Source organism: Lathamus discolor, chromosome 2 (assembly GCF_037157495.1).
Source record: "Lathamus discolor isolate bLatDis1 chromosome 2, bLatDis1.hap1, whole genome shotgun sequence".
NCBI classification, from domain to species: Eukaryota; Metazoa; Chordata; class Aves; order Psittaciformes; family Psittacidae; genus Lathamus; species Lathamus discolor.
This window is the reverse complement of record NC_088885.1, coordinates 120372734-120399057: the sequence shown is the minus strand read 5'-3', so window position 1 is coordinate 120399057 and position 26324 is coordinate 120372734. Positions and strand designations below refer to the sequence as shown.

Sequence of the window (26324 nt, the reverse complement as noted above, 5' to 3'; positions counted from 1 at the left end):
GGCATTAAGACTCTGGGCATGAGAAGTGCAGAAATTTAACTATGTCCCAGCCCATGTTAACTTTTTTCCTACAACATAAGCAGAGCAAAGTTTTACAGAAACTTGTATCATGACTGAAGCTGTCCTCCAGGAAGCGTTTGTTGGTTGAAATTACTAACAACAAAGAAAAATACACATAGGTATATTTTAGGTTTAACAAACAGACTGATTCACAGCCCTGGGGAACCTCACCTGTCCTGTGCAAGTGGGAAGCTGAAGGCAAGTATTTATCACAACCCAGCAGAGTATATTCTGACTTCAAGGTTTTTTGTTGGTTTCAGAGAGAACAGCCACCACCAAGTATTCTTCTGCTTTTGGTGCTTCATGTGCTCCCAAAGCTCAGCAGAAACTTTTGATAAACTGTTCCTTTTTACCAGCCAGTTCATTATACTGGAAGTAAACCTTAAACCAGTAACTATGGTACCTCTGATGTCATATTTCAGCTTCCATATTCTGCACACTGGGCACTGAACAAAATTGACTACTTTTCTGAAGGTAAAAGTAAATTCACTGCTATTTTCCCCAGAGAATTTTCTTTTACAGGAATACCATCATAAAGATCTCAAAATGCTTCTAAAGCTACTCCCTAACTTTAGGGAGGAAAAGAAGACCAAAGAGTAAGACAACAGTATTTCTGTAAGCAGCAATAAGCCAAACACAGTCAAATTTTAGTGTATGGAGTACTGTGACATACACAGTATAGATTAATTTATTCTTCATTGGTCCTAATGACTCTTCCTTGGGATTGCTTTTATACCTTGTAGTGAAAATTGACCATCATCATTACATTCATGTGCCACTGCTACAGTTGGTTTGGACCTCCTGTAATACTAGCACTCCTACCACCCCCCCCCCCCCCCGCCTTAGAAGCAAACTTCTAAGGAATACTGCAGAGTTGATAATATCTTTCCAATTCCTTTTCAATATTGTCCAGAGGCTGGAACTACCACTTTTAGTGGTTTGCTGCTTAGCTCTGCTGCCTTCAGTGGCCTGCTGCACTCCAAACAGAAGAGGAGCAGCATTAATTTCACATCTTAGAAACTATATTCCTACCCTATTACCTCAAAACCAGGCTCAAAATTGATCTTGGGTAGTTCCAAAAGCACATTTCAGTAAGAGCAACATATCAGTGCCCTAGACACTTCTTACTTGCCTCATTTTCTACTCAGTGAAGTGCCCAAAAGCCACTCTTCCCCTTGCAAAACCCCAAGTAGGAGCAGAAAGCCCTCACCAGGGAGAGCCGGGTTCCCTCTGCCCTCCCTGAAACTTGTGCAAGGATCCAAAAGTTCTCAAAAAGCAGAGGGACACATACCCCTCTGCTTACTGAGACAAACCCCCAGTTAGAAGGTTTCTTCAAAGCATCTTTGTCATTGAGGAGGGTGGGGAAGGAGGAAAAAAATTAAGTACCGAAAACCAGAGGGTAGAGCTATGCACAAACATGCCCTGCTCTCCTCCTGTGCTGCAACAGCCTGGAGTACTCGCTGTAAGAAACACGTTGACCTTCATCCTACAAAGAAAACCTGAAAAGGTTTCCCCGTGAGCACGCAGCCAGAGAGCTGAACTGGGGCTAAGCTCTGGCAGTGTATTTGACCACCTAGTTGCACCTAATGTTCACATACTCCTGTTTCTCGAGCACAGACAGCAGTTCTTGATGCACAACAGCTTTCAGGATACTCTTTTTGACCCTCTGAACGCTCAAAAGCAGAGCAAGTACAGAAGTAGCACATATGAGAGTTGCAAAGAAATCTTGAACTCCCCTTCAACTGGTTGGACCTGAACCTTGCAAGACCGCATCCTACAGAGATCTTCTCCGCCCCCCTTCCCCATATTCACAGCTCCTTTACATTTTCAGTTCTGTCAAAATTATTATAAAACATTTATTGACAGTAGCAATAAACAGAACACTTTCTGTAAACAGAAATTAAAGTGGAAAATAGCTCCAAGTCATTTTTGACCAGCCAGCTGTACAAAAAGCTTAAGCAGTCAGGAAGGTTGGGTTTGGAAGAATCCACACTGGGTTCACGAGATGTCATGCCTTATTAGATCACCAAAATAAGCTGTTATTGTCTTCAGTTTGTTATTGAGAAAATTTTGCTCTATTTCAACTTTGCCTCCTGCTCCTGCTAAGGAAGCCACCTGAAAAACAAAGAAGAAGCAGCAAATCAATCAATGCACAGAAGAAGAGCCAAAACCCCAAACCTTTTATTCACATGAAATACCACATAAAACACATCTTTGCTGTGTTAATACTAGTGACAATGTTTCTTGGCACTTAATGCCTTTGGTCCTCTTTCTGGGTCTCGTTTTACTTACAGAAGTGGTTTGTGGCTAAAAAAATCCCCCTCGCACCAAGCCATGAAAATAAGAGGACTACAGAACTAAAGATAAATACCTATCGCTTTTCACGCTGTGCTGAGATGAGAAATGCTGGACTGCAGGGTACTTGCTGTTGACACACAGCTGCAGCAAAAAAATCAAGCTTTTTGGAAACCTGTGCTTTGCAGGTGTCAAAATCCCAAGTTTGGGGGGAAGAGTAAAACCAAATCCTGGAATTAGGAAGAAGCATGAAGGCTGCACTGAAGAGTGTGCGTGTGTGGGGAACAACCCGAACACAACCAACCCCAAAACCCCAAACAGGCAGGGAAGCTCATAAACGACAGCTGCAGTATTTTGTTGTTGCTGTTGCAAAGCTGTTGTGTGCACTGGAGTCTTACGCAGCGCTGAGGGCAAGGCTGCAGGCAGCTGGGTAACTGCCAGCAGGGAAAGCTCATCAGGCAGTGCTGGTCCCAGCTCTCATGTTTACGATCACTGGAGTGAGAATTTCACCGTTCATGCTCTGCTGACCGAGGCTGGTGCACACCTTTAATGCTTCATGATTACAGACAGACAGCGCTCTGCAGTGAACTTTGCATTTTGGACTGGAGCACGTAATACTCTCTCCTCTCCTGTTCCTACTCGTGATGCCTCAGAACAACCCCTTTGAGGCATGACAGCCATACAGGCTGCCAACTTGTCACCAGGACAGACTGCACAGACAGAAGGAAGAGAACACTACTAAAACTGAGCACTGACTGCTTTATCATCACACCATCATGGACCCCAAGGACCTGTGCTGCAGTGGGGTCCCTGCTCCCCAGCCAGTTCTGCTCCATGCTGCTGTTTTCCCTGCCTGCTGTAGAAAAACTATTTCTATATTCCCCATGCAGGGAACCTTCCTGGGCAGACAAAGCAATCAAGGTCTAAAAGGCTGCAGTAGATTGTAACTGATCTTTAAACCAAGAAGTCTGTGATGGTAGCAGCTGGAACTTAAAAGTTCAGGCTGCATTATTAACAAGTCTGAACTCCTTTGAGATTTGACTCTGTAGTGCAGGTTTAAATATAAACATGCTGAACTTCCCCTATTTTAGTGTAAGTAAAAAACCAGCCTACCATCATGAAGAAATAACAGATTTATCTAAATTATACTTCAAGCCTTTATTGACTTGCCCAAAAAATTACCACTCATCTAAATCAAGCATTTATTTTTCTGTTTCGTTTGGGTTCTTTTTTCCTCCCTTTTCATTCTTTTGTTTCTGCAGACAAAAACGAAAGCGTGAGTGGTTTTTTCATCCTTCGATGGTAATAGGAAAAAAATATCCATGTTCTTGTTACAGAGGAACCTGCCTATTAAGTGAAAAAGCAGAGGCAGGCTGACTTATAAATAGTACAAGAATCCGAAATTGGCAAGTGATCAGGAATGTTAATTTTACAACTTATCTTTTCTTACTTGAAATCCGAAAAGCAGTTAACGTTGTGGGGCAACACGGTGGTTTTTTTCTAGAAGACATTAAGTTTGTACTTTTAATTTACTGTGAACAAAGCTGGAATGTCCCTTCTAGAAACCATTAAAGGATTTGCATTTTATAGTTAAAGTTGTTCAAGTATTCTAAAATATTAATTGGATTAGTCAATTTAATACAAGAACATTGAGATTACTGTCTTGAAGTTACGTGCTCCCGCTTTCAGGGCACAACGTGTATCACTAGCATACCTAAGTATGACTAATGCATTGAAATCTCGATAGACACAAGCATTTACTAAACATTTCTCTTAGAAGACCATGTAAAGCAAAACCCTCCATCAGTAACACAGGCAACTAACACAGCAGTAAACTGCTCCTCTGCGGAGGGGCGGCATCCACTGAGGACACCTGAGAAGTACATACGCTGTCCCTATGCGTTAAATCCAGGATAACTAAGACTAATTTCAAACTACTACTAAAAGTATTTGATAAGCCCAAAGGTGACAAAAATCTTAACAAACACGGGTGTAAGCCCCGCAGGGGTGGATCTGGCTCTGCACACTCCTCAACACCCCATAATTCAGGGGAGAGAAACACAAATCCCCTGCGACGATGCTTATTTGTGAACTGCTGGAGGCTGCAAATTTAATTACGTAGGAGTTGCCAAGTTTTCCTTGGAAGGGTGCAGTCAGCGCTGATGGCGCAGATGAGTGAGTGAAAACTGGCACACACTGAGCTTCAGAAAGGTGCCAGCTTGGCGGAGGGATGCCCTCTAAAAGTAACAGCAGGTTGAGGAACGATGCTTTGAGAAAAGCAAAGGTGCTCACCTATTTTTGGAAATACCAACACACATCTCTTGGTTTTGCAGTGAACTACAGCGGTGAATAGAGAAAGGCTTAATTTCTTTTAAAAAACAGACTAGTCCAAAATTTGGTTATTTTGCATTTTCCTGTAGAAATACAACTCCCTGATGGCAACTCTCACATCCTGGTTTGATCGTTAGCCCAAACTCATGTGCTCGAGCAGGCAGATATTGCCTCCTTTGTTGTGCGGGGTTATTTCTACATGTGCCACACTTCTCCACAGGCAAAGACAGAGGATGCAGCTTCAGTTAAGGCCTCCCTGCATCTGTCTCACCTTGATGCTTCATCCCTCATTTCAGAAACTGCTGACGGAAAGAGTCCACAGCTACGGACACAGCTACAGACACAGCCACAGAGCATTAAGAATGTAGCCAGCAAGTTTGGTCTCATGTTTAAAACAGGAGATATCAGAAAAGAAATATGAAAAGAGAGATGACAATGGAAGATTACTTCAGGAGGACAAGCTGCTTAAGATGCAAACTTGCCTTATATTGTTCAGTTGTATTTTTGATCTCAAAAGTTTTCCTGCTGGCCTCACAGGCTCTTGTTTTTCATATTGAATTTCCTTCAGTAAAGTAACTTACTAGCTGTTCTAGCCACCAACTAAGATAACTGTGGATAAAAAGTTCATCATTATTTACTTTTCTGGGTATGAGAAAAACAAGCTTTTTTTTTGTGTGTGTATGAAAAACAATAAGCCAAAATGTTCTCAGATAGCATTCTTCAAAATGGTCTGCAGGTGAGTTCTGCCACTGCCATGGTGGTGCTGCCACCCTCTGACAGACCAGAAAATATTTATTTAGTTAGTTATTAAACTTGGAAGTAGACAAACTACAGTTCAGTATTCAAATGCTATGAGATTTAGGAAAATTGAAGTCCAAAAGTGCCGCTCAGCCTCGATGTAAGCTGGGATGTCTTCTGGCTTTGTCTTTTATCAAGGACAGGGAACAGATGTGAGTTTGAAACAGGCTGCTTAAAAGCTGCCATTATAAACATGACAGTCACAGCTGAAGTGTACACAATTATGTTCACTTAGAAATGATCAGCCTGCATAACACATCAACCCAGAGCAGACCTGCCAACTCTCCTAATACCCAAGCATCTTAAAAATACAATAAAATTAATATGAGTTCATTTCCTGGCCACTCACTCCCTGCTTTGCTCATTGTTATATTTGCTCCTAAACCAGATATGACATTGCCTGGCAGGTCCCATTTGGCTAGGTATCCAGTCTAAAATCATAGCTAAATGAATGGGCCCAGTGGCAGTTCTACTAGTCAGCCTGCCATTAAAGGTCTTAATTCAGAGAGGTTATCATACTCATTTATTAAATGCACCTCCCTGGTATGATTTTCTGTTCTCTGAATGACACCAAACAGAATTAAAATAAGTGAGTTTTACCCATCTTCAGACCCCCTTCACTGACCAGTCATTTGTAACAACTGGACTTTCAAAACCAGAAACACAGCAAACATCTTCCCATATAGGCATCAGACTTGAAGACAGAACAAGTCTTCAGTGTCTAACTCTAGATTCTCTCCAAATGGATGACAAATATGAGGTGGGAACAAAGACAAGAAACTAAGAAAAGTGCCTGCATGATGTGTATTCTTTGTATGATTAGCAAGGTCAAGAGCACTTTGTTTAATTCCGGGCTCAGCGAGTCACTCTATACACTTGACAAAGAACAAAAGGTACCTTCTGGCAGTATTTGGAATATAAACCAGGTCTGACACACCAACATTTAGGACAGCAAAAGCTCCAACAACAGTGAAATTTCACTAAATTAGGCATAGCTATCACAAACAAAAAACCCCTACCTCTGAACCTCCAAAACCCCCAGGAATTTACCCAATTTATGAAGTTTTGCACCAGTCATCAAATTTTCAAGTAGTAAAGATGCACACAAAGTTTTCATTACAGAAACAGGATGGCTTTTCTAACTCAAAAAAGGTATCTCTGAAACTGAATAACAATCAGCCATTTTACTCTCAGAATCATCTTCAATTAGCAAAATCACTTGTATCCTGTCTTAAGAGTAGACCAATACTCTTCTAATAGATTTGCTTGCTCTGCTATAAAGGTCATAAAGATTGAAATGCTAGCTGAAAATTATCCTGCTGTTTTGACAGACTAATATGCAACCCAAAATCAATATCGTATGCTCAAGATATTAAATATGCAACATTCCCAGCAGCTTAAAATCAGAATGACTTACAGATAATCTCATGCTAAGCAGATACACGTATAAGATTGTCTTTTAGCAGTAAGAGAAAAATGTGTTTCTGGATTAAGCCACCCTCTGTAAATTTGTACAATGTGACTGTCTGCAAAGAACGGTGAAGCACTTTATGATAATCACTAAGGCACAATACGGTACGAGGGCAGTTAACCGTTCACGGTCAGGATAAGTAATAAACTGCCAGGTTCCTCATGGCTGGTTCGCTGCTCCCTCTCGAGGCAGAAGTACAGAAGTTCACTTCTTTTCCACCTTAAGAGAATTCTGTATGGAATCCAAAGAACCCCATCTCTCTCTACAAGACTAACCCTACACAGAAAGGGCCAAGCCTGCAGACATAATAAGCACTGTTTTTAGAATAGAACCATGCAGGACAAGGTTGGATGTCTTGTCTACCAATGAGGCAATGAACAACAAGTCCTCTGACACAGCTAGGCAAAAGTCAGCTACCACCTGCTTTCACACCAGCAGCAGAATCCCTATTCTGTGAGTTATCTAACTGTAAAAAGAACATATTTTCCACTAAATTTGCACCACTTTAACTAAAGGTTAAACAGTATTTTATTGTAAGGTTGCTTCTAATTGGCTGGGCATTTATTTCCATGTCTGCCCAAGATCCACTGTCAGACAACCAAATTTACACTGAAGCACTGGCTTACACTCAGTATAAGTATCTTCACAGAGGTTTGCAATGACAATTAAGTCAGCTTCTAAATCAGTTTTAATTGACAAAGCACACGACCATAGCTTGGTATTAGGTTCAAGCCAATCAATGAAAGACTAGAGGCAGAGCACTTAAGTTTTAACAACTACCACCTTACAAATTAAGTATGTCACACCAGCTAAGTAACCTCTGAAAGCCTTACATACGTGTACAGGCACACACAGTTAATTTCTGAGGACACAGAAGAGACAAGTCTTACATTCCTCAGCTACATTACCACAAATCAAACTTAGGTTTTTAACTTTCCATTTAAATCTGAGGCATCAGATAATTTGTTCAACAAATACTGCTTTATCCAAGTTATTAACTTTCCAGTTATTAACCTCCTGCAAAATAATTTTAAGATTTACTTCATTAAACTTTTTTAGGCCCCTCAAGTTTATGGACTACATTCATAAACCAAGTGACAACACTACACCCTAGCAGTTGTATCCATAGGCCTTTTCCAAAGTCAGCTGTTGCAGCAAAAGTACCCTGTACGGTCCATGAGAAAAGTACAATGGATGAGACCTGTGGGCAAAAGCATGAGCAGACTGAGAAGACAACTGTCTACACTAACCGTTAAGGAACTCTGACGATAAATCTTCTTTTCTGGAGATTCACAGCCCTGGAAAGGTAGTGGCAGTAACTTCAGAAACTTAGTCAGAGATGAAGGCAGCCAAACCCACAACTATGGACCAGACTATCCACTAAAGTCATGTTTGGGATGGTAATGTTTGATACAGCTCTGTTCACACAGGATAAAGACTACATTTCCCTAAACAGTGACTAGATTCACATTCTCTTTCCCCACTCAGATCATCAACCTGTAAGTTTTTGTCCTTATGTTGGCATAATCTCTAGAGATAACAGATGTCCTGAGAGTAGCCCATAGTATGGACGATTGAACTGAACCCAGGCCTCCAACCATGTGCTTTTAACAGCTAAGCCATAACTACAAAGCTGGTTTCATGAAACAGCAATTACTCCTCAGACATTTTTATAAAGGAAAACCTGCGGATGTACATTAAGGAACACTTAGAGCACAACAAAAGCATTCAGAGCAATCAGACCAAGATGCAGCGGTGGCAAGACACCTAACCCAGCCACACAGAGATGCCAAGCTCTTCTATAGGAATAAGCACAGGCCTGTGGGTAATGCTCTTGGATGCACATGTGAGAACGTAAGTGAAAAGTTGACCATTTATAAATCCAGTAAAAAAATGCTCATGAGCACAGCAGCAACCTGTGAAGTCATTCTTCATTATGGGAATGGAACATTTGATAAAATGCAGTGGTTAGAAGTTGAAACTAGAGAAACCCTGCCTAGAATTAAGGTCCCTTTTCAAAGATTCATAAGCTACTTTGCCTTTTCACCAGCCTGAAACCAAAACACAGCTGAATCATCACCTGCCATTCAAATGGTATTGTGCATAGCATGGGCTCATGGTGTGAAACTCAGGCCATGTGAAATTCAGCCTGTTTCTCAAGCCAGCTGTTTGCCACCGATGATTCTGCAAGCCACCAAGTGGCTGGAGACACTGCCTGCTTGAAGTCAGACACAGTTGTTGGGAAGGCAGGAAACAACCCTGCAAAGCTCTGTGGCATGTTGCACGTGAGAAGAACATCTCTGTTCCCTTCTTTGGAAACAGCTACAAGACGTAATTAGCAGAAAGTACACAGAGAGAACTAAACCAGACACTCAGTGGCATTGTAACAGTCATCTGATTACTTTCTTAAAAGTGTAAACCAAAAATGCCTAATAGAAAGAAAAAAAAAAAGGAAAGCAAAACCAAACCCCACACCAGCAAAACAAATTGTGTGTTTATCAAGTCAGTGAGGCATCTAACTATCTAATCACTGCAATGCAAACAGCTCATATGGAACCACACGCTTGTCTGGACAGCATCAGTACCACCTCTGGTGGCAGGACAATTGTCTTCGATCTACTGATCAGCGATAGTAGGGATTACAGGCTGTGCAGTGATTTCCTGCAACTCCTTTAGAAACTGAAAGCCATGAAAGTTTAGGACTCAGGAGCTTATCAGTAAGAGCTGGTTAAAAGGTTAAAATATCCTCTTACATTTTTTTTATTTGTTTTTTATAATGATGTATCTCTCTTACATTCAAGAACTCTACTCACTTTGGATCTTCGATAAGAACCTCCAATCTGTTGCTCCATGAAGGAACAGTATCAAAACCATGGAAATAATCTACTACTCCCATTTCTAAATATATCAAAAGTACTGCAAACACAGAAATAACTCAAGGTTTGAACTTAAAACGAAGACAAAACCCCAACACATGCAGCTAAGTTTGTGCTTATAATACCTATTAAAACAGCTGAGCTTTTTTAATCACCAAGCCCTCATCCAGTAACACACCTGGTCAATATCAGCATTCCGAGGTAGGAAGTACACAATATTGTTGGTGATCTTCTTGGAGAGCCTGAAAATTTCAAATGTAGAAGCCAGTAAAGGAAAAACCAAGAACAGGGAAGGAGAAGTTGTTTTATATTCATTCATATTAAAAGTATGTTCTAAACACAGTTATTATGCGATTAAGTTATGGCTAGTCTTCTGGGTATGTCTTAGTTACTCTTCTGAAATGCAGAAACCCATATTGTCTTAATGCAGAAAATCTGTTTCATCATTATTGCCCTAGAAAACAGAAAAAAAGCCAACCTCACTTTTAAAGGTAACTGAGCTATAGATGTATTTGAGAAATCTGAATGTAGTTTATAGCTAGTACATTGGTTTGGTATTTTTTTCTAATCCCTTTCATGGAGTATCTGTCACACATACATACAAAGAGTTTCTCTCTTACAAACGTGGCTACATTTTAAACAAAAAGGGAACAGCTAAGATTTTTCATGGGGGAAAAACCCACCACACTTCATATTTGATGAATCTATTATGCTAATGCCTTCCCAGATGAATGAGTACTCAATGCCACTGTTAATAAGTCTGGAATCTTATACATTAATTAAAAGGGTTAATATTTTGCTTGCACTTTTCTGTGATTTCCCAAGTCAGGCGCTATGATTGAGAAGTTTGAGTAAGACATGTAAAATAAGATACACCTTTCATAAATCAATTAAAAAGTGTTATTAATGACAAAGTCATAGATCATGTGACTATTACCTATTACCTATATTTTAATAAAATAAGAGTTAAAACTGCTGAATTAATGCTTTAAGTTAAGAAACTGCTACAATTCTTTAAGTGATTTTTTACTTTTAAGAACTCTTAATGACTTTAAATAAAAACTTGTAATAAAAATACTAAATTTTAGGTGGTTAGTCACTGAATCATAGAATAGCTTGGGTTGGAAGGGACCTTCAAAGGTCATCTATTCCAACCCCCAGTCATATAACTCAGGTTAGGGCAGGACTAAATGAATGCAGCACATCTGAGACTTCAGCTGCTGGTCAAGTCATTTCCAGTCAGTCAATCAGATGTGCAAAGCCCATGTCAAGAGAAGGAGGTGAAGAAAGAGAAAACCGCTCGTAAACAACTGAAAATCACCCCAGCATGTAACTCTGAAAGGATATCCATCTGGGCAAATCATGGTCTTGATATTGAAGATTTCAGCCGTGGCGTAGTCAGGCCCCCCCCAGGGTGGGCTGAGGAACACAACATCTGCTTTCAGGTCAGGAGCCAGCGCCATGAAGTCTCCACACACAAACTCTATCTGATCCGCCACACCATATACCTCAGCATTGTTGCGCGCAAGATTGAGCTTCTCAGGATCAATATCAATAGCAATCACTGCAAAAAAAAGAGCAAACACAGAGGTTAACTTGAACTGCTAATGCCAAGTGACCACCAAAAGGATGTTTTCACAAGAAAGGTGCTCCTCTGTAGTCACCAGATACAAGTCACGTCTATAACTTACTATTGTGCAGTGAGTGACTGCTTCAGTTTCGTTGGTCATAGCAGACATGAAGCAACAGCTCCATAGAAGAGAAGGAGCTGCCCTTGCGTGGCAGCAGCAGATGTTCCACCAAGAGCACAACTGCTGCATTTAAAAAACAAGGGAAATCACACAGCAAAGACTGGGAAGGCTCACCTGGCTGCTGCAAAGCTGAGAAGCTTTAGCTTTTGGCTGTCATACATCTACTAATGGGACAATCCTGTCTCAGCTCAAGTAGTACACAAGTTGTCCACTTTGTCTTAGGCTGTCTGCCTAAGAGAGGAAGTCCTCCTTGCTTCAATCTTTGCAGAAGCCTGACAATGGTGTCAATTAGAAACTTACTCTTCCCCTTTGTTGAACATTTATCTGTGGTGGGTAACATTGTACTGAAAATTGAGTTAAAAACCCCCAAACAACACAGCACAAGAGAGGTGATGCAAGGGCAGTGCATAATCACAGAAAAAAAATTTGGCCAGGAAATATGAAAAGTGAAATTTGGAAAATATTTATAGAATGGATCACAGCCTACCAAATTGGATGCAGTAGAAACTGTAATTTGTCTTGCTCAGAAATTACTCAGAAGCATTAAATAAGCTGATTTTTTTCCCCGGAGTGGTTGATGAATATCAAGTAGTCAGTGTTTTTACAGAAGTATCCTCAATCTTTCACAGCAATTTCATTAGCTGGCAACAGGAACTTAGACTAATACTAAGTTGTTAATATCACTGTTTTGTATTTGCTTCTGCTGCACCTGCACATGAATCCATTCAAGTGTTTTAAGCACCATTCTCACGTAACCTGTTTTTGAGTACACAGACTTGGTGTAACAACTGGGAAAAGCAGGAGCTTTGTGGCATCTCTGCAGTCAGCACTGCAAACAGAACTCAACCTTTACCAGCAATCTTCAGAGCATCTGACATTTTACTATGACATGTAAAAATAACTTTGACTAGCACCATACAAATCCAACTCTGACTTAAAAGAGAAAAGCAGTTTTATAGGTCTTTTTAAAAACAGGAAGCTCATATTGTAAATCTGATGAAACAAAAAAGCTTCTGCTCCTTTGGAAGCACTGAAAAAAAAGGATTAAAAAGCAGTGAACAAAGTGCATACCTAAATTTTTAGGGAAAAATAGTGAAGAAACAAAAGAAAGTGCTACATAGAACATCTGCTTACCTCTTTTTGAGGTCAATGCAAACTGAATAGCATTTCCTCCAACCCCACAGAATGCATCCACTATGACATCGCAGTTGAATGATTGACTAACCCGGATGGCAATATGCTCAGCTATTTTCTCAGGAGTAACAGAAAACCAGCCCTCTGCAAAGGAAAGGAAGAAGTGTATTTTCATATCTTATTCCAAGGTCACCTAAATTAAAAACAAACAAACAACACACATAACTGAAGGTTTAGTGTTAATCCCAACAATTTTGGCTTAGTGCATTCGACCAGGAAATACAGGCTTTGAAGATGATAAACTCAGGTCAGTCCAGCAATTTGCTAAGCAAACAAAGCCTCACTGAAGCAAACAGATATGCCCAAATCTCAGTAAATGCTTTGTTGAATGTGGTGCTGAGGATCTTGGGTATCAAGGACAAGTCCACTGAGACAGCTACAAAAAGTCTGATACAGCACGACTATGTTCTATAACAAATAAACCCAGATATGTACCCTCTCTTATCCAATGTTATTTTCTTTACAGCAATGTCTGGTCTCCCAAATAATCTACATGTTTATGTGAGAGAGCATCAGAAGTGAAAGGCTTACAAACCCAACACACCCCAGATACAAAGAAGCAGTAATCCTAATCCTTTTTTACCTAAAAATTTATGATTTGGAAGTGGTTGCCATGTAAACATGGAATAAAATAACTCTGAAAGCGACTGCTGAAAGTCAGAACAAAACTAGGTCTATGAGCATATTTGGAAGTTTCACAAAATTATTTTATAAAATACAGGAATAGAAAAAGGTCATTGAGTTTTTGAAAAAGACCAAGCAAAATCTGGGTACAGCACGACTGGCAAACATGAGGACTAATGCAAACAGGGGTGTCCCAAACTAGAAGCTCTACTGAAGTCCAAGACTTCTGTTCACCTGCCTGATGGAGTGCATGTGCGACCACACATTCAGTAATACTCCTCATATAAGAAAATCAGTACAAACTGTGAGAAGTGCCACAGGTTTGGATGTATCTTATACCACTAAACACACTTTGTACTAAGCACACCTCTGTCCAGTTTAATTCCCTCATCAAACCGAGAGAACAGGCGGTAGCGTTGTGCCCAGTACTTGATGAGCTCTGGATCAGCAGCAATCTCGGCAGGCATAGCTCCCGGTGCAATTTTGTTCCTTCTTCTCCTTTTTTTCTCCTTCTTCTTTGTGGTAATTTTTTCATCCACATCTGGAAGACAATGCAAAAGTTAACAGTCACTGTTCTTGTAGGCTAGGAATGTAACCTGTAGGTAGGTGAGAGTTAAGATGCAAGATGCTCGGGTTTAACAACACTGTTAAATGTCCTTCTCTGCTGTTTGCCAGATTATGCAGATTAGTGGTTTAAATTAAAAAAAAAAAGCATCCTCTATTTCAAGGGAATGGTGTTACCGGACAGGTATCAGTCACAGTCCTAAATAACATTTCAGGTGAAGAGCCTTAACAGGCTCTAGCCATCATCTTCAACTGATGGCAATAAACTCTATATAATGAGCAAACAAGTGAATCAGAGACCAATTTAATGCCCTTGTATAAATAAGGAATAAGAACCAATTTAGATGAGAGCTTTCAATTAGAAGTCTAACATAATCAAATTACTGTAGGAAGGATTAAACTATATGCAGAAACCTGAATAAGCCTGTTTTCCTTTGCTTAAAGTGTTTAATAGAAAAGTTCGTAACACAAGTTTCCTCCCCCTTCCCCCTGAAAATAATTTCAACACCACATACTCCTCAAAGCTCAGCAATGTGCACTGAGAACCCGAAACCTCACAGTCTGTGCATCTACATGGAGTTAACCACCCTCATCCTTACAGGGAAAAAGAGGTGTGAATTGAAACCTCTTAGGTTGTGCCTAGGATCAACCATGACTCTTCATCTATAAAGAAATACTGCCAATACTGAAGACACTTCCTCTAGCACAGCTCTTAATCAACCTCATTAACCCTTGGACTTAATGAGTTTCTTTGAATAAACAGAATAAACAAATCCCAAATTACACCAGTGTGCAGTAAGGCAGTACTAAGTCCACTGCCAACTCATTTCCAGTTTGTAGGAAACTGATGTACCTTGGCTGACGTCCCCTGTCTCTTCGCAGAGATAATCGGGAATATCCAGAGAGACTAGCTGCCGCCTCTCTTGCCTCCCCGCACCCTGGTCACTGGAGGCGCTTGCTGCCGCCTCCTGCGCTTCCTCCTCAAGGTAACCCCTTTCAGGTTCCATGGGGGACACACTGGAAGACGGTGGCTTTTGGTTTTCAGTGCTCAGCATCGCAGTCTGTGCAGCAATAGTGCCTTCCTGATCCTCCGAATCGCTGCTCATGGACAGTGCCTCCGCTTTGCCCTGAGCTGAGGTTGCCTGGGATGTGGCTTCCACTCCGAGTTTATTAACCCGCTTTAGGAACATTTCCACCTGCAATTGTCAAATATCACAGATGATTAGATGGTGTTGTTAACCAGTTATCAAGAGCACAGCTTATGCATTAGAGTTCAAAAGCACCTGCCATGCAGGAACTCTCTGCCATATATATTTTGAAAAAAGTAAAATATCCAGAGTCAAAAGATTCAGGAAGTCACCAACTGAACTCCCTTTTTACACCATTTGGAAACAAGTTATCTTTGGGAACTAGATACCAGCTATTTGCAAAAGGAAAACTCCATAAAAATTGACTGATAAGCATAGTCCTAGCTTCGGCTGGGATAGAGTTAATTCTCTTCCTAGTAGCTGGTGCAGTGCTGTGTTTTGGCTTTAGTCTGAGAACAACGCTGGTAACACCAATGTTTTAGTTATTGCTCAGTAGCACTTATCCTGATCAACGACTTCTCAGTCCCTCATGCTCTGCCAGTGAGGAGGTGCACTGGAAGCCAGGAGGAAGCAGAAACAGGACACCTGACTCAAACTAGCCAAAGGGGTATTCCATACCACAGCACGTCATGCCCAGTATATAAACTGTGGGGAAAATGGCTGGGAGAGATCAATCACTGCTCTGGGATGGGCTAGGCATTGGTCAGTGGCTGGTGAGCAATTGTATTGTGCATCAGTTGTGTCTTATGAACTTTTATTTCTTCTTTTTTTTGTTATTATAACTATTATTGTTATCTCTTATAATTTTATTATTATTTCAATTATTAAACTGTTCTTATCTCAACCTGTGCATTTTACATTCTTCCAATGCTCCTCTCCATCCTGTCTGGGTTTAAATCATTCTCTGAAATATAGTCAAACTTGCCACGGCACAGGTGACCAAGACTACTACTTTTTAGTTCACCACCTTTTCTCGAATCTGCAGTCATAGAAGCTGTACTCTGACTTTTAGGTTAGCATCAAGAGGTAAAGTTACCTTCATACATTACCTTCATCCTCATCCGCAAGATGTACCAAATGGTGCATGTGCTGAAGGGTTCTGCTGACAGCAGACATCCCCACATCACATACTAACCAACGTGCAGACACTAGTCTATACTTCTCAAGGGCATTTGCAGGTGCTCACTTGTACATTACAGTTGCTCTGAGTGGCCCTAGGCCTGGGGCAGTTCCTTACCAGAAAGTCTGAGGAAACTTGTAACTTCTTTTCTTTCACACAATTAAAGTTGCCCTAGAACTATGCTGGCCTCAGGTATAAGATGGCAAAGGCTGAGCTTTTCTTTTGATCAAAAATCCTAGCAGTGGGACTGCAGTTCTGAGGTAACAGATTTTAAAGGGGCTCAGCTCAGAAAAATCTACACTGAACAATTTTTTTCCACTTATTACTAATTTCTGAGATAAATAATGAAGCATAAAGTTATAGTTTAAAATAAATGCAGGTAGCAGAGTAAGCAAAGATGTTGATACAAATTACTAAGAACACAGCATTACATAAATCACACTAACCTATGCAAACACTTTTCTCTCCCTGCTGAAATGCCAGCACTAACAAATGCCCCCACATGCCTTTTAAAATCAGAGATATTCCTAGTAACTATAGAAACCTACACACATCTCCAAAGGAATGATGCACCCAGATGTTAGGAATGACTTTCACATAACTTCACCATTAAGCTCAAAATCCCCTTGACAGATTACCAAGAATACACCAATATAATAACGGAGCAGATATATCTATGAATTACAGCAACACTAAAAATTAAACCTACCTTCTTCAAAGTTTTATTCTTTTTGCAAGACATTTCAGATTCCTCTGTAAAGAAGATGTGTGTGTTTTTGCTCTTCTTTGGTTTACGCATATCCAAGAATTTGGACTTGAGTTTTGCTTTTTTCTCCAAGTACTGCACACTTCGGTGGGTGAAATCTGGAATTCCACCATACCTGAAATTGAAAACCACAAACAAACCCCCCCCCCCTCCCGTTAGTTGGTTAATTTCCAACCTGGAAGTTTTAACATGAATGCTGACATCTACAGAAGATGATTTAAACTATTTCTTTACGAGATATTTTTTCCGCTCTTAAAATAAAATATACATCACTGAATGCAGCTGCGCAGCAATGTACCTTCATGAGAACTTTCATGTATTTGAAAATGTTTATCCAACTTGATTTTGGGTTGTTTGGGTTTGTTTTTTTTTCTTGTGTATATATATTTTATATACACACACACACATATATGTAACTTTTGATAGAAATTATTTTCCAGACCAGCCTAAACAATAGGAAATGAAAAAATGTCTTTGATTACTAGGACAACTCTTTGGTGGCTGTAAAGAATGTCCAAACCAGCTACTTCTGTCTCCTGGCAAATGTAATTAAATAAAAAGGGCAATTTACTCAAAATAATTTTTATAAAGTAGAACAAAGATTGTCAACTACAAAACACTCCTCTGAAACATATACATGTATGTATTATATATATATATACTATATATATATACACCCACACCCTAAACAACTTGTATCTCGCAGAAGCGCTAGACCTAAGCTACATTCTACCTGTGCCCTATGATGTTACTTCTACAGCACTGACAACTCTATCTTTAGGTCATACCACCAGAAAAGAAATTTCACTGGTCAGCACCCTGGCAACACTTTATTAGTATAGAAACATTTTACTAGTATAAAGCAACCTGATTCCAACATGAAACAGCTATACATTATGACCTAAACTCACAGGACTCCAGACTGAAAGGACCATTCATTGTCAGAGCCTTTAAGCTCTAATTTAAGTAGCTGACTGGACATTTAGCATTTACACAACTGCAAGTATCTTGTGGTTTACACTTCTGTTTCAAAGCAATTTCCTTGTTATTAGTCTCTACCTTTGCATATCTGTCTAGCCAAGGAATGATAGTTTTATTAACAGCAGAGACTAACTTTGGGAATATCTTCAAAAGCTTTACAAAACGGAAATGGAGATGAATGGTCTATTTCAGTAATAACAAAAAAGTTGACTTGCTATGAAGAAACCCCGAGCTCCTCATAAGCAATTACTTTTGTCCTGTGCCGCACTTAAAACCCAAAGCAGAACAGGTTTTCTCAGGGTCTTCCACTGGGTTCTCATCCACATCCAGTTCATGGCTAGGAAAAAACGCAGATGACAAAGTTAAGTCTCTGTAATAAACACTCTAATTTTACAGATATACCACTAAAACTCATGTATTGGAAACATTTAAATGTGGGCTTCAGTATGTTCTTCCACACACTGCTGAAACCAAGCAAGGCAGGTAATACCAGCCTATTCATATGCGTAGGCACATACTTCTTCCAGGGTTTCTGTTTGCTGTTTTTTTTACCCAATTCAAGGCACATATGTCCTTCCATTGGGGTTATAACATTCCAACTATTCCAAATGACTTCTTAAAATATTTAATATCAAGCCTACAGGGAACTGGTGAAGACAGTGTTTATTTACCCGATTTCCAAATTGCCTTCAGCATCTATTATTAATACTATGGCAACAGCCAAGTATTAGAATGACACCGAAGCTACATGATTAGCAGATAATAATTCCATCCATGCCTTCACCTTTGAGTTTGTAGATTTATTAGAGAGGAAGAGTCATCTCATCGTCTTTGAGGCTATAAATTTCCAGAGAATTAAAAAGACTGTAACAAGGCAGAGATTGGCTATTTTATGATTGCCATAGCACTGGGCTTTTTACTGGCAGCATAAAATATACTTGAACAATACAGATTATTTACTATCATTCTTGTATTGTCTACACAAATCAGACCTAGGTAAGCGAGTTGTCCTATCCAGTTTAACAATCTCTGATACTTCAGTGACACAAGAGTAGTACCATCACCTTGCACAGTAACCGAGGCCATACATTGTTTTCATAAAGCAACAGAAGAGAAGAAATATCCACTGCTTGTTACCAGGTAAAGTGATAAGCAATGATGGAAGACTCTTGCTCTGTACTGAAGTTTTAACCCACAGTCTCAATTAAACAAATAGTTACTATAAATTAGGAGGCTTCTGGACTTGGGCTTCTTGAATAAAAAGTTCATCTGCACTTCATGACTTGCCTTCTCTTGACTTTGACATGTCTGCATTCAGGAGGCTCTTCATCCTCGTCTTCATCTTGGTCACAATGCAGCAACTGTTCTTTGTCATTAGAGTTTGAACTACATGACCCCTGCAAACCTAAAGATAGGTTAAGATTATACTTTCCTTTTGCCTAAATTAATTCCTCACCTCCCTGTCCCCAAAGTATGTCTGCAGCTACAATTAGGTTGTTGTACATACCTGAATCTGACAATGAGGCACAAGTGCCAAACACATATATCTTTACCTCTCTCTGCCTGAGGGACAACATACCAATACAAGCTTCCAGTATCAGTTACACTGTAGAGTTAATAAACTTAAGTAAGACCAACTTCAAATTATCTCAAGCTCTCCAACAAAAATGCCTACAAGGTATAAATTCAAAACAGTTTCTTCCCTGGATGTATGTTTTGTTTTCATTTTACTAACCATGCAAAGATATGCACATACATCTAATGAGAGGATTCCAGAACTCCTCTTGTTCCTTGTTGGAAAGGAGATTTTCCTTTCGCCTCTACAACTCTAACTCTACTGTAGGATCCAGATGGGACCACACCTGCTTCTTCTTTCCTTAGAAGGTCACTAGAAGCAGAGTTAAGAGTTCCCACCAAACTGAACTCCCGAGCTGCTGCCACTTAACTCATGTGCTTCATCCCTCCTCTTAGCAGGAGAAACCATTCAAAAGTCAGGAAAGATGTTACACTGCTGCTTACAGCCAACACTAGCAGGAAGAACTGGCAGGCAAATGAGATGGGGTTCTCCCTACTCTGAACAACCTGGCCTAGTGGAAGGTATCCCTGACTGTGGCAGGGAAGTTGGAACTAAATGATGTTTAAAGTCTCTTCCAACCCAAACAATTCTATGATTCTAAGAAAAACATCTCCAGCTCAGTCTTTGTACCTCCCTCACAGACTCTCTTCCAGTGCTGTAAGGCATAGCCACTGGCTTTCACCATAATACTAGCTACAAATACTAGCGCACTGCCTAATTGATAATTTAATGCTGGAAAGGACCTCTGGAAGACATTTGATCCATGTTAACATGTTACACCAAAACAAGAGTTTATGTACCAATATGGCATTTTTTAGACAGAAGGCAAAAATCCTTCCAACTCCATAACTGCAGAGATACTTTTTTTTCTCTGAAAAAAATGTTCTTAAAATTTGTCCGTCACGAGAACAAAAACCTGAGTTTTCATTCATTTTAGACTATCAGTGAGAAAAGACAAATCATCTGAACGACACAGCTGAATGAAATTACAATACTAATACTAAGATAAATAAATACGCACTAGCAGTGCTGTCTCATCACTTTAAGTAGTACATCTGAAGATTTATGAAGTATGTGTTCTGTTAAAATGACTTCTGGCTGAAGAATGCATTCAATATACAGGTTAGAGAGGATCACCCAGAAAAGAAGAGGAAAGAAACAGGAATTAAGTATGCAGTTATTCTGCAAAATACTTGATTAACTTTTTTAAAATGGCATAACACAGACAGGCCCTTATTTCTTATATATCACCACATACACAAATTCTGGTAAAATCAATTTTAGCTGATTCTGTATTACCTGATTGCTTAATACTTTTATTTTCACAAGATGCACTCCTTTTCCCGGTTCCTCCATCACAGGGCTCTTCCTGGCTTTCACTGTCAGATGAATTATGCTCTTGAGGACCTTGGTGGGAAGCTGTGCTACACTGCTCCACTTCCTCCAAATTCAGGTTTAAATTACAAATCCCAGAGATTATTTCACTGTGGGGCTCAGCACTTGAAGGGAGTGTTTCCTCACTTCTGGTGTTAGAGGTAGAAAGCTCCAAGCTCAGCACTTCACTGTGTTCAGTCCCTGGGCTAACCGAGTCCATTACCGTCTCCTGGGTAATCCCATCAGCTTCCACGCTGTCTCCATGTAAGCTCTCAGTAGTCCATCCTTGACTTGTCCAGTATTGAAACTGTTCCCAGTAATACCAGTACAGTTCGCTATAATGCCGCTCCCATTCTTCCCTTGTATCTGGACTATTCCAAGGCTCAGAGGCAGTGGTGGTCTCAGACGATGAGATTTCTTGATGCTTCTCCAACCAACTTTGCCAAAGGAGACTCTCCCCGTACTCGCTCCAGTACTTCTCCCATTTTTCTGTAAGTTCACTGGATAAAGTCTCATTTGCAAGACTTTCTGAACTTTCACAGTTCCCTTCACTTACAACCTGAGGTTTGTTGCTTTTCTCACACTGCTCTGTAGCTAGGGCCAGCTCATGAGAAACAGACTGGATATGATCACCAGGAACTTGATTCTGGCATTCCTGCCCCATTTTATCCTCATGTTTTTGCTGTAACTCTTTTTTCTTCTTTTTCTTTTTCATAATCTTCATGTTACTTCTCTTTCTGCAACTTTCTGTTGCCTAAAATATAATGGGAAAAATGCTTGTAAGTCCACAATGTTTATACAGTCTTTTCTTGTCCTCTCTCCAAGCACATTTCTGTTGTAATCCTCCCTCTTACTGCAACCCTCCCGTTAAGCTTTCTCCCCACAAAAGGTTGTGGAGTTTATGGGTCTGACAGGGCCCTGCTGCATTACCTTGGCTGACATTTCTGTGGAGGTTGTGAGAAACAGCTGTGACAAAGTGTACAGAAAGATAACACAAAAGAAAGGCAGGAAGGATCACAGACAGAAGTGGAGCTGCTGAGAGGGAAATCATTAGTAGCTCAAGGATTCAGAAGGGGAGACATCAACATGAAACACTATAAAGTCCTAAAGGGAGGCTGGTCGGGAACTGAAGGGTCACTGGGTTGAGCTCAGCAATAAAACAGTATCTCGGTAATATCAAAGAGCTTTTTTAGGGGGCCGTGGATACTGACCCTTACTGTTGTCAGGTATCTGCCTGGGCAGCGAACATTGTTCAGATGTCTTATTAGGATAGTGAACATATAACACTGAGCTTAACAGAATGTTAAACCATTGCTATATTTGGGTGCTTTAGAAAAAAACAAACAAACAAAAGCATCACTATATACTCATAAGCTCTGTAAATCCTGCAGCTGCATCTCTGTATGTCTGAGGACACTGATGCAAAAGAAGGGTGTAATATTCTTCCCATCCCATACTGATCTCCAAGTTGGCTAACAGAAAGACAAAGGAACAGCCTCCTCTCCAAACAGGTGGCCCCTTCATTTGTGCAATACACCCATTTCACTCGTTAGAAAACTCAGGCTCCTACATTCACCTAGTGGACAGAAACCTGCTATTGAAAGGAAATGCTAACGGAACATATTAGTTTCATCAACAACTCTACTTATATAAAGAAGATAAAAACATCCAAGAAAAGCAAATTTTTCAATCAGATGAATCTGTTTTGTTTTTTTTTCCACAAGCTGCCAAATTAAATTTGGCAGGTAAAAAGTGGTGGTGATGAGGGTCTGCAACCTACATGGGCAAAAGCCTGCAAATGTACAGCTATTACTCCAAATGTCCCATCAGATGCAATCCCTACTTTTGTTGCATTGACAAATTCATAAAGTGGACTGCAGGAACTTAGGTTCATAGAGCTGGCATTAAGCTCTCATCCACACCCCTCATAATGCCATGTTAATACATAAAGTGCAAATCGGGTCACAACCTGTGAAAATACGCACTCAGATTGGAGTGTACCAGTTGTCCTGATGCAGACCATCAACATCACCATGCCTGCTCTAAACTAGCTCTCTCTAGTAGCAAGAGCAGTATAGAAATGGAAGCACGAGGCACAGCTTGACCCTGTTTAGTCAAACTGGCAGGTGGATTTTACAAACCACAGACCGCAGTGCTGTACGTTGGAACAAGTTACATGAGGCAGACAGCTCTAAGGTAGCTCACATCACTTCTGTGAACTGCAGTCCCCAAATAACTGAGAGTAGACATGCCCCTATGTCTGGAAACACAAAGTAAGCAGAACAAATAAAGCAAATAAAGATTTACCACAATGTCTCTGTGGGCTGACTGCCCACCAAACTGAAGAGGCAATCCCATGCTCTTCATAAGCTCAGCCTCCGAGTCTAGTTCAACTTCTTCCAGGTCCAGAGCATGATTAGTATACACCTTCAACGTGGATACATTGGGACAACGGTTCTCCTCAGATGGTTGTTCATCTCCTAGTAAGAAATCATATTAATATTTATTATATAATATTATAGATCTGGTTCTGATACCTTAATGCCTAAAAAAAAACAAACCACAGTAGAACTGCCTCTTCAGCTTCCTTTCCCATTTAAAACTTTCCTCATCAATACCTTCATTTCTGCCTAAATATCAGTAGGTAGCCAAAACATTGCACTGGGTCTGGCTGCGATGGAGCTAGCTTTCTTCATAGCAGCCTCTATGGGTGCTTTGTTTGGGATTTGTGGCTAAAACAGTGTGGGCAGCACACCCATGTTTTGACTATTGCTAAGCAGTGATTGCACAGGCTTGCACAGCCTTATAACCTTCTCTTTTCCACAGTGAGTATGCTGGGGTGGGCAAGAGATCAGGAGGGGATACAGATAGGACTGCTGGCACAGACTAGTTGAAGGGACAGTCCATAGCATATAATGTGACGGGCAGTAACAAAAACTGGGTGCTTGGGGTCGATCCACCACATTCACCTCAATAACATGCAGAGCAAACTACAGTGATGCCAAGCAAACAACACAAAAATTGGTATTATGAAAAGAAATCCTTTACAGGAGTTCTTGTGGCATGTATCACAGCAAACCTGAAACCAAAGACACTGCCGGGTCTGTTATAAAACTTTCAAAGCCACACTAACAAAGATAGTATGATTTTACAAAAATGTAATGTGTGAACTACAGAACTTAATTATCTCAGAAGTAACTGATCAGCTATTGAATCACTGCTTGCACATCTATCAAATTTTTAAGCAATATCATATGAACATAAAATGACAAATATCACTGAGAAAGTAGGAACTGGATATTGATGGAAACCATGAAATACAAAACATCTTGACACAGTTGATAAAATTGAAACGACCTCAGAATTTTTTTGTCATGATACATTTACTGCCAAATTATCACCCAGCACAATACCCTTTTGGTTTTAGATGATTACTCTCACCACAATCCACTCACATATGCACAAAACCAAGGTTTACATTCTCCTTCTTCACTCCTCCCACACTGCATACATTTAATCTGTGCTATTAATTATCAACCTCTATGGATATTCCTTAATGTTTAGACTTCTTCCTTTCAAATTAAGATATTATATGATACTGCAGCAAAGTACTGACAGCAAAGGCAAAAACAGATACCAAAAGTACTATTTTCCAAATTCTCCACATACGCCTATCTGGAAGATGGAGCAAAGGAATAGCGTTAAAATTGCCAGATCGTGCATCATGATCATTCCTAAAATACAAGCATGCCAAAGGAGAGACTTACTCTTCTCGTCCTCCTTACTTGATTCTCATGTAAACATACATCACAATTCTTCCCATCAGTGCTACTGCTTCTTCTCTGCTTCTGGCCCATCAGATTAATCTGCAACAGCTAATCCTGCAATTAGCAGGACAGTGCTGCTCCCAGGCAAACATCCAGGATCTGCAGACACTCCATTATATAACCAATTTTGAGACAGTCGAAGTTACGATTTAAGAGCAGGTGGGGACCTGTCAACTAATCTGCTCCATGCAGCAGATGGAGGTTATGTGAGGTAGTAAGTCTGTTTGGACAGGAATAAGCATCACACCTGGTCTGACACAAACTTCCACATTGAGATTATGGTATTACGAAAGCTATGCAAATACTAAGATATTATTCACATCTACCCCCATACAAAAGTACTGAAGAATAAGCCAGAAATAAGAATGTAAGTAGCCACAGACAACTCAATTTAAGTACGACTGCACACTGTATCACACAGTAGATTTTATTACCTTACCTGTACTGTCATTGTCATCTTTGACATAAAATCCTTTTAATCCCAGTTTATACAATTTTCGATCTCTGTAAAAATGAAGACAGACATTGATGCAGAGGGTCATCCTTAAAGCTTTATTTTTTTTACAGTAAAAACAATCATTCAGTGGAAATAAACTCTGCAAGGATGTGGTAAAGCCCCCATTGCTGGAGGTTTCAAGATGTGGCAGGACAGGGTGCTAAATAACCTCCTCTAGGCTCCCTTTCCCAGGAACGACTGGACCAGATGACCCTTCCTTGTCCCTTTCCCCCTGGGCTGCCCAATGAGTCCAAACACATGGAACAAAGTAAAATCTTAAAAAGGCAACACTTGAAAGCCCGATGGGAAATCCTACATAAGAGATGTTCTGAAAATGCTGTTCTATGAAACAACGGAATTACATTTCAGGCGCACGCAAGCTTCTGCATAAGCAGCATTTAATGCCTCCAGCCCCAAACAGCAACTATTTGAGACATCACCCAGCGCTGAAAGCGCCTCATCTCCGCAAATGCCGCCGTAACACCGAGTGTGTTTGACAGCAAAAGCCCCGGTAACAGCCTCAGCCTCTTCTCCCCTATCACGCACCGACGACTGACGCCCGCCAGCATTTCCCACCCGGCGCCGGGAAACCCGGCCCTCCATCTGGCTCGGGCGGGCTCCGGCTGCCTCCGCACCCCTCTGGGCAAGCGATAAGGGAACGGAAGCACCCGGCGGCGGGAGGGGGCGCGCTGGGGCCGAGCACCGCTCAGCCGCGGCCCCCGTCAGGGGCGCAGCACGGCCCAGGAGGAAGCGGGCTCCGATCGAAGAGACCGCTACGACGGGACGGGCCGGGCCGCGTCCGCTCCGGCAAGAGCTCCCCGCGGGAGCCAGTGTTTGGGTACATTCCCCCCCAGATAAACACAACCTATAGGGCCCTATATGGCCACGGCAGCACGACCCTTCCCCGCACCTCCCCAGCGCGAACCCGCCCCGGACACGGCGGTACCGCCCGTCCGGTGCCGCTACTCACTCGACGAAGGCGCGGGAGCACAGGCAGAGGATGCTGCAGGCGGGGCCCGCCCGCAGCAGCAGCTCCGCCACCAGCCGCCCGCGCGGGTCCTGCACCATCGCTGCGAGAAGAACCACGGCGCGGAACCAGCGCGCCGCTGCCTTCCGCCGGAACTGCCGGGAG

General features: G+C 41.0%; 1 protein-coding gene across 3 annotated transcripts; it reads right to left on the bottom strand.

Moving 5' to 3' along the window:
• Positions 1-1902: 1902 nt before the first annotated feature.
• Positions 1903-26324, bottom strand: TGS1 (trimethylguanosine synthase 1). Of its 3 annotated transcripts, none has more exons than XM_065668278.1 (13): positions 26163-26324; positions 25136-25200; positions 23177-23349; positions 20795-21623; positions 19207-19324; positions 18170-18256; positions 16882-17053; positions 14818-15160; positions 13768-13941; positions 12717-12860; positions 11179-11395; positions 10010-10088; positions 1903-2175 (listed from the first exon to the last, which is right to left on the bottom strand). In XM_065668278.1, the coding sequence occupies exons 1-13, from the start codon at positions 26258-26260 to the stop codon at positions 2059-2061; spliced, it is 2616 nt and encodes an 871-aa protein (XP_065524350.1). In that variant the 5' UTR covers positions 26261-26324; the 3' UTR covers positions 1903-2058. The 3 variants fall into 3 exon arrangements, with proteins under 3 accessions (XP_065524350.1, XP_065524351.1, XP_065524353.1); XM_065668279.1 differs by lacking the exon at positions 1903-2175 and adding an exon at positions 2182-3855; XM_065668281.1 differs by lacking the exons at positions 1903-2175; positions 10010-10088 and adding an exon at positions 11523-11645 and having other exon boundaries at positions 11308-11395.

Excerpts from the sequence above, each read along its gene's own strand:
- TGS1 (XM_065668278.1), bottom strand. The coding sequence starts at position 26,260 with ATGGTGCAGGACCCGCGCGGGCGGCTGGTGGCGGAGCTGCTGCTGCGG. Across the intron at positions 13,942-14,817 it reads GACAGGGGACGTCAGCCAAG|ATGTGGATGAAAAAATTACC; the intron begins GTACATCAGTTT and ends ATTGTCTTCCAG. Across the intron at positions 2,176-10,009 it reads GGAATGCTGATATTGACCAG|GTGGCTTCCTTAGCAGGAGC; the intron begins GTGTGTTACTGG and ends TTTGTTTTTCAG.